At 36.8% G+C, this 9,366-nt stretch overlaps 1 protein-coding gene across 2 annotated transcripts; it reads right to left on the bottom strand.

Moving 5' to 3' along the window:
- Positions 1-1,423: 1,423 nt before the first annotated feature.
- Positions 1,424-2,548, bottom strand: LOC147881280 (uncharacterized). 2 transcript variants are annotated; one of them, XM_087402137.1, is made up of 2 exons: positions 2,144-2,548; positions 1,424-1,885 (listed from the first exon to the last, which is right to left on the bottom strand). In XM_087402137.1, exons 1-2 carry the CDS (start codon positions 2,540-2,542, stop codon positions 1,805-1,807), a joined length of 480 nt encoding a protein of 159 aa, XP_087258263.1. In that variant the 5' UTR covers positions 2,543-2,548; the 3' UTR covers positions 1,424-1,804. The 2 variants fall into 2 exon arrangements, with proteins under 2 accessions (XP_087258263.1, XP_087258264.1); XM_087402138.1 differs by having other exon boundaries at positions 2,231-2,548.
- Positions 2,549-9,366: the final 6,818 nt, after the last annotated feature.

Genomic DNA, 9,366 nt, shown 5'->3' with positions numbered 1-9,366 from the left:
TATTGTTATCATCTGCTAAAATACAAACTATTTGCAACTTTTCTACTCTATAAATAGTTGTCTCAGTTCTTTGTATGTTTTGTACTATCTTTTCCTTTTTTCGACATTAGTCAGACTTATGTCTGACCCTGGCATTTCCATTGTCAGGATAGGATATGTGTAGGTGTTTCTCAGTCTTTTGGAGACACCACTAACACTTGCCAAGAAGTAGCTTCTCCTTGTCTAGGGGGGTGCATTACTAAGAAACCCTATGTATCAAGTGCGTTCAAGGGCTTTTTTTAAACCCTTCAACTAAAATTTCCCCTAGTTCAAACACCCCCTCTTTACTTATGAACGAAGTGATTTTCTCCTACACTTGAATTTAAAAACCCCTCCTATTATTATAATAATGTTAATTTTTTTCAAAAAGTTGAATTAAAGTACCCTTCCTTTTCAATGCACGTGGCATACTAAAAGTTTGTAAGGTTAACCCCCCGAGCTCCTTGTTTGGCTTGTATCACCTAAAAGCAGTATCATAGCTTTTATATATTTGGGCAAGCAAGGAGACATGAAAAGTTATGATCACTTTGCAGATGCATTACCTCAGTTATGCCGTATTGGTTAGTAATCGTCAACAGTTTCCTGCTACAATAATCAGCCAAGTGACTCAATATTGTAAATTTTCTTTATTGGCTTTGCCTATTGGCACAATATCATATTATACACTTGAAAATAGACAAATGTATTTTGATTAGAAGTTTTACAAGTGATAAAGTATTGAAACATAGATCCTCAATATAGCCACGATCAATTATTGAAAGATAGGTAATGTTATAAATACTCACAATCATATGATTTGAGTTTTTGTTCTTCTTTGCTCACTACCATATTAGCATAGACTTCTTGTTTTATATACTTAGAAATACTTAAATAATATTTTCTTTACCAAAACATATTTCTCATTCATAATATCAACATGGCACATAGGTACAATCAAGGCCTATTGGACTAACTGCATCCTTGTACACAAAGCTCAGTAATTACTAGGAAAGGGAGAAGGGAGGGCTGAGCGAGAGAGCTGAGAGGAGGAAGTGCAGAGAGAGTCTGGAGGAGGAGGGAGAGGCATATAGAATAGGAGTTAAGCAGAGGGACCAGACGGTAGCATAGCCATAGAATAGGAGCTGAGCAGAAAGAGGAGACTGCAGAGAATAGGAGCTGAGTGAAGGAGCATTGAGGGGAGATGCAAGGTGGCAAGGATACAACTAATTAATTGAATAGAGCATTGGAGATTTTAAGAGATACCATTTGATTACATTGACTATAGTAGCAACATATACAAATATATTTTCTATGTGTCCTAACAAACTAGGAGATAGTGCGCTCAAGCATTCATGCTCTCTTGTTTACTTCATGGAAACAATTCTAAGCAGCAACATATAATTCATCCAAAGTCGATCCAAGGATTGAACACAAGACACACAGATCCAAGGATTGAACACAAGACACACAGAATGACAAGATCACAACACAAACCAACAAGTCTTCTCGTAGTGGCAGAAATGTTGGTCGTAATGAGAGAGAGAGAGAGAGAGAGATGCACACAAATGCCCATGGCTCTCGAGGTACTAGGTGTACTCCATTGTATGTATTATACTTAGCTTCAAACTTCGGAACACTATATCATGCCTTCCTTACGTGCTTATATGCAACTTCATAGAGCTAGTGCGGCTCTTCACGGGTACATCGACCTTCGCTACCATCAATGCACAGTCTGCTGACCTAATTTGAAGGGCGAAAAATCCCATTAATCCAGCGATAATAGTGTTCAAAGCTCCTCGCTTGTGATATTCTTATAAAGCATCATCTCCAGATTGGCTGGATTTATCACAGAGCTATCGGCCTGCACCTGCACAACAAATCCAACGGATTGAAAGATATAAGCGACTGTAAATCTGCAACTACTTCTGGGTGTTTTGGAGCGCGATGAATGGAAATAATGCCAAAGAAAGTTCATAAAAATAGATTTCGTGAACTCGTTTCCGAAGAATTTTCGTGCAACCGCTGTTTACCACGGATGTATATACGAATGAAAAATATATGCGATCCGTCATTGCCATTACTACACATTGGATTTTATAAGCGTCGGCTTTGTATGGCCTATCACCTCAGCTCGTAGCGAATGGACGTCCGTGTCTTGAATCGTTGAAAGTGTGAAGCTAAAAGATTCGAGCCCTTGCAGCTGCTCTAATACCTTTACAAATTTAGACAGAAGTCTGGACCTTTTCGAAGTACATATCTCTATAAGAAATGCTGTCCCGCTAGAGCGCACTGTAACGCTTGTGGCCTTGGATCTGCATATTCTTTTGTCTACAGGCGCAACGGAGTAAAGAAGACTAGTCTTGGAGCCATTGTTGCCAGTCGTCGACATGTTGGAGAACGTCGTGAGAGGCTGCAAACGATTTGCAAGATGGCAATCTAGTTTTCCGGTAATCAAAGGATACGAAGGGAGGGACAAAGAGAAAAGGGTGCATGCAAGCTGGAAGGTAAACAGGAAGATGGGCATATGAGAAACGAGAAGAGGACCGGGGGGAGGTGCTTAAGAGCCGGGAAGGGCGTGTGATTATGAAGGGAGAGAGGAGGTAGGGGCATGCATCTTGAGAGGGTGTCTCTAAGAATGTGCAAAATAAATAGAGCTGGCAAACTCCCCTTTGCTATCATTTCTCAGCAGCCTTACCTTGCACGTCTCTTTTGCGTGCCCTTCATTACTCTTGACTTTCTAGTTGTCTCGAGAGGTTAACACCCTCTCACCTCCTTCACCCTCCTCACATACTCACTCACACATCACTCATGATACCATTTAGGCACTTTAATGCACCTACCTATAATTATAGAGACTCCTTCACAATGTGTGATAGAGCATGTTGCACCATAGGCATGTTATGCGTGCTTGTCCGTCATGATGGCCACAGAGGTTTGATGTGCTATCCATTGTCCCTTGGGACCTCACTGGTTATGCTGGAAAGATATATGGAGCTTGGACATCATCATTCGATTGGTGAAAATCCAGGATGAATAGATGAAGCACTGCATAACCCCTCATGGAGACTCACGTAATGAGCATAGGAACCTACATTGTCTGTAAGGCTTAAACCCAAGACCCCCTAAAGAGAGGAAAGAGTTTTAGTTGTTGCAACCACTACAAGCTTATACACATCACACATGGTATTTGATCTAATTTAACCCAAGACCCCCTAAAGAGAGGCAAGAATTTTAGCCACTCCAACTACTACAACCTCAACGACCCTTACGGAGCCCTTACAACCTTATGTATATACCCTTCACTCATGGAATTTGATCCAATTTAACCTAACTAGTGATGGTTTAGAGCTCATGCTAGCATTGTTCAATACCATAAGGTCATGTTCCCTCAACCCATAGTTATGCATACAATGCAAGATCAACTTCAAGGAGGATAAATTAATCTTGTTGTCATCCTAGACCTTGAAAAGCTACTAAGGTGCAAAAATCAATGGTACAAAGATGAGTTGGTTAACATCAATGTCATTTTAGCCTTGTGACTTTTAGGGGTAAGTGCAAAACGTATCAACCTGCTTTAACTCATATATGAGCTTGGCAAGCCAATGACAATGTTCTTATATTATAAATACGATAAATGGTCAAGTCCCAATCAAAAAAATTCAAAGGGCCAAGGATATGTATCCTCCATCATTACTTATGGTTTAATAATTAGCATGAACTAGATGGTTAAACCTTATACATCCTTTTAATTTGCAAATTGTTGAACTTGTACATTAGTTCTTAATGGCTCATAAATAATGGATTCTATAGTCTACTATTCAATAGGAATTTAATTCTCTAGCTAGTGTAGAAGACAATTGTCAATATTTAAGGATCCCTACACATGCTGATAAATGGATAATAAATAGCTTGGTATAATAATATTCGAATAAACTAGTTCATATAAATTGCATTTTTGCAAGTCATATTTTGCAACTTAGGGCATTATCCTATGAGACCCAATTTAAATGGAATTACTTGGATTAGATTCATGCAATAAGAAAAGATTGTAAGAGGATTGACCTATTGAGACTCAAATGGATATCAAATGAGCCACAAACACATAAGCATTCACAATTTCAAGATTTTATGAATCTATTAGTCATTCTTATAAAGACAAACATGTGTTTCATTGATTTTGGATTGATGTTCTCTCCTAAACCAATGAAGGCTGGAAGTCCAAAACAAATAGATGACTCATTTTAAACTCATGTTACCAAAAATTAGAACCCTCCAAATAGAAAAATTGGAAAATTTCTCTATAAAATTTAAGAGCATTTCCACAAAGTTTTTGCAGCAAATACATGTGAAATTATAAACAATTTGATGATATTACAAGAGATTGAAGGAGACTAATATACCATGAGTCTTCTTGTACTAAACACTATTCATTTATCCTTTAATAAATGTAAAGATACAAACCTAGTAAAATCTCTAAGACTTAATAATGATGTCAAAAGACATTTTACAAGAGTTTCAAAAGCAACAATGGTAAAATCTCTAGTTTCAACATACACCATACAAGAGCTCTGATTTGTATCCTCTACAAGAGTTTCAGAAACATTTTTTATTCATATATCCTTTATGTTAGAAGCCACTTTTTTCTACTTACTTTAATTATCATCATAATCAATAATCCCAAATCATTAAAGACTCTCAAGGAATGATAGATCCTTCTTTGTAAATCTCTTTGTCATCGTATAATGGCTTCTACTTCCTCTTGCATACAAGGCCCAAAATGAGTGCTAGTACACTAAAAGTGAACTTACTATTTGTAGCCAACATCTTTTACTCTCTAAAAATCCCCATTCTTCTAGCACTTTAGAGGGTAGAAACCCCATCTTTGTCATATTGTGTCAATGGATCAAGTCTTTTTCTATGCTATTAAGGTCTGTTAAGTCAACAATCCACTCCAAATATGCTAGTTGTACATCCTTGCTTCACTCTTAATGGGGGACTCACAGGGGGAAACTTATGTAATCACGTGGGTGTACAATAGGGTGATTTTTTGAAATGAAGCATAAGCTTATACATTAGGAGTGGGGGCCCTTTTTTTTTTCCCCAATATTGAATTTAAGTTAGGGGGCCATGCCATATTTAAGAGGGGGAGACATAGTATAGGCTACCTTGGGTAACTAGTCCAAACAAGTTTGGTTTTGTGTATGGTTTTAAATAGTCATAGGGAAAGTCATCTAAATTTGGTTATTGTTTAATCTAAATGCTTGACAAAGAGCATAGGTTTAAGGAAAGGGGGGACATAATATAATTTTGGTGGTATCTTATAAGCTTAAATAGGGGTGTTTTATCATCTTAAATAGGGGGTTTTCTTGAAGTTCATGCACCTAGGTGACGTCCCCCTTTAATGAAGAGTGAATCCCTCGGGGCTTCACTTGAGATATCATTGGAGAAACATCCATTTTAGATATGAGTAGAGAAGGAGCTAACAACGATAACTGAAAAAGCAATATGAATGCATAGGAAGTGGATGATTACAAGGCAAGATTAAATAAACAAATTATAAAGGGATGAGAATATAAAGGAATTCTCTATCATTTAAAGTAGCACATAAATATAAGAAGATATCAAGCATCATCAACTGTAAAAAGATGAGAATGCTTTAAAAAAGATGATTGGACTCTGAGTCTAGATCAAAATAATAAGAGAATAAAGCAAGGAGGTAAAGTGCTTTCAAATTATCTGATGAGACGTGGATGCTATGCATTTTGTTTTGCTTTAGGGATACATAATGTACTTGAACAAATGGTGAATATAACTATTATATTCTCAAGGATCATCATCATCATCACACATTGAATATAATTATATTTTCAACCATCATGCATTGAATATCATTGCATTTCCAAGGATTATCACCATTGTAAATTGACTAAGAATTTTTCCCCAAAAGTCTGAGGGACAATACCAAACTATAATCCCAAGGAAGAAAGACATAACAATCACCATCATGCATTGAATATGGTAGGTTTTCAAATTTGATGGCGAGCACATGAAAATATGAAAATCAAATATATTTTGACAATCTTTTCTTCTAAAGCAAACATCTTGATTTATTCATAGACACCAAGTCTTTAACATTAAATTTATATCTAACACTCCAAAAAAAAAACATCCAAATTTGTTCTTTTAACAAGAAAAGGAAAGAGTACTTATAGCTATAGTCAAACTACATGACAAGGATTCACATATTAGATTACAATGACACATGCCTTGTTTTATGATTAATTTATCCCTATTAAAACTTATTTGTTCTCCCCAACTTTGATAAATTGTATGTAGAACACAAAATTTAAATCTAAATTATTTACTTTAAATAAATGATACTAGAATAATAAGATAGAATAAATCAACATGTTTTAAATTGCCTAACATAATTGTATGGCATGATCAAGATCTTGAGGTTGCACTATACCTCAGGCTATAGCTTCCCCAAGGTGAGAATAATGACTCTCTTAAGACAAGAACATTATATTAATAAGAATGTATAATTAAAATACTTAGAATGGAAAATATTTCTAAACAAGGATAGCATGAATTAAACATATATTTTATATTATTTCATGTGTTTCTATGATTGGATTCAGACCTAGAACTTGTACTATTTGTTTCCTTTAAATTATTTAAGAAACAATAAGAATATGTAATTATAATACTTAGAATGGAATAAATTTTGAAACAAGGATAGAATGAATTAAACATGTAGTTTACATTATTTCATGCATTCCCATGATCTAATTCAGGCCTAGAGCTTGCACTATTTTTCTTTGACCTTATCTAAGAAATAAATGATAATAAAATAATAAGATAGAACAAATCAAACATGTAATAAGTTTCCACACATGATTGTATGGAATTATCAAGATCTTGAGCTTGCACTATACCTCAGGCTATAGCTTCCCCAAGATGAGAATCACGACTTTCTTAAGACAAGAACATTATAATAATAAGAATATATAATTAAATTACTTATCAATTGTATGTAAACCTTGAGATAGACATATTTGGCATGCAAGACTTGAAGCCATTGATGTAAATGCTATTGATTCATAGTTTTGAAATCGACGAGACTTCTTATGTGTAATTTGGCCCTCACATTTTTATATTGGCATTTTGCACATTAATTTGTATGTTAAGTTCACTATCAATATATGAGTGTTTTGACCTCAATTTCGATGTACATACTCTTATGCCTTCCTTGAGACTTTTCTCAAGTTGCATTGCCTTTGCTGCATCAGTGGATTTCTCTTGTAGGAAAGTCACCTTCTAAGACATCTACTTATCGTATTGCTCAAAAGTCCCTTTGAGGGTAGATGCCATCAGGTACATTGCAACTCCAACGGACTGAGATGACACTTGGGATTTGCCATCCATGCAATTCTTCAAGTTGGTTAACACGCCTTGGAGATCGCCCTTGAGAAAGATACATCACGTCCTTTCAATTACTCTACTGCTATTTGAACCTACCAGAACTTGCAGGTTCCTCTTGTATCAGGAAAGAAGTGAATGGTCTTCTTCAGTACATATTGGAGGTGTGTTGGCAAGCTCAAAAACTTGACTCCACCATCTTTACTAATCTGAGCATTGGGGTATACGTCTAGAATATCTTGTCTCTTCCATTGCTTCTCAAAAAAGTGTGCTTATGAACTACCTCCAGAAATTCCTAGAGCCTTTTCAATCATGCTTTCATTGATGGTAATCTTGTGACCTTGATAGATTAGTTGCCCCTCCTTCACGTTCACCTCCTACACCATCCTGGTGAAGTTTTGGAGAGCATCCAAATTGGGCTTTTGAATAGCGAGAGAGGAGCTCCCATATGTCACGATTTCAAGATCAGGGGAGGAGGGGCTCTCACACTATGTTGCAGAGAGGGAGGAAAGATCAGTACAAGAGGGGATAGAAGTTGCAGGAAGAGTGCAAGGAAGAAAGAAATGGTCAAGAGGGATAGAAGATGAAGCAGTGAAGGAAATGAAATAGTGGAGGCTTGAGATTGCAAGGGAGAACGAAATGTTTGAGAGGGATATAAGAGGAAACAGTTAAGGGAACAGAATAGTTGACTACACTGTCAAGGTGAGAGCCACTACAGTGGTTGTAGGTAGACTACTGTCAAGGTGAGAGTCACCATGATGGTTGGCCTGAGTTTTGAATAATTCAAGGAGGCAGTACTAACTTGCATGGTAATGAATGATTAGAGGTGGTGGCATGTAAGACTCCTAGCCACGTCTGTGGTGGCAGCTAAGATCCACCTAGCTATCACTTAACTACCATCCACCGCAGTGGCCCGCAATTACTCAACTTCCAGTTACCACCACCGGACTTGCATGCATGATTACTATGAGTAGTAAATTATGGTAACATTAGGAAAAAAGGGAGCTCATTTTGGGGCCTTTTACAGTTTGGAAAAATAAGCTCTCAACCAATCAATAGAGGGCCAACGTAACATTGAAAATTCATGAAAATAAGAGAAAATAGAAAAAAGAAACAATACTTTATGTAGGTACAAGCGTGCTACATTAATGTGGAGATTGGTTTTTTATTCTCACAAGATCTTTGGACAAGAAGATAGAATCTAAACTGACATTTTATCTGACAAGGGCCTTCCCGCTTCCACCTTCCTTTGAACTTTGAAATGTTGTGCCGCCTTTCCTTCGAAAGGTCTACCATTCTACACCATTGCCTCATTGTGCAGTAGCCTTTCTTTTCCAAAACAGCTCCCTTGATCCTGTTTGGCGTAGAGTAAGATGTTTCTCGTCAACTGTCTGTCTGCCCACTTTCTCTTTCTTGAAACTTCAAATTGTTATCTTAGTTACATTACTTTGCTATTGTTACAGATTCAGAAAATCTCCATGGTGAATCAAAACCATGGCCGTTCTTGTGGAAGACGCTCTGTGGATGATAATGCTACGAAGGCAGAATTATACCAAACATCCTTACCCCATCGACCTGCTTCTTCTATTTCGTCGGTAGAGAAATCAAGTACAGTCAAAACGGAAGGAGCTTGGGAAAGGTTTAGTGTTTCGAAAGGAGCATGGGTACTCATGCAACCTAGCAAAAGAAAAAGACCCCAGACAAAAAACATTTTCTTGGCGTCATGGAAGGGAAGAGTACGAGATTTTAAAATCACCAGAGGGAAGATATTTGATTCAGCACATGTACATGCGTAAAGAACTTGTCTTGTGAGACTATCCAAAAAATCTTCCGCAACACAGGCCTAATTGTAAATTTTTCTATTGTGGTTTTTTTCTTTACGAGGTGTATGGATTTTTAAGATGAAGCTTTCTCTCTTAGCTTATT

The sequence above is a fragment of the Dipteris shenzhenensis genome, chromosome 31 (assembly GCF_047967505.1).
Source record: "Dipteris shenzhenensis isolate YYH24624 ecotype China chromosome 31, Dip_SZ_1.0, whole genome shotgun sequence".
Taxonomy (NCBI): domain Eukaryota; kingdom Viridiplantae; phylum Streptophyta; class Polypodiopsida; order Gleicheniales; family Dipteridaceae; genus Dipteris; species Dipteris shenzhenensis.
Note: the sequence above shows the minus strand (reverse complement) of the source record. Positions and strands in the feature narration are given on the sequence as shown.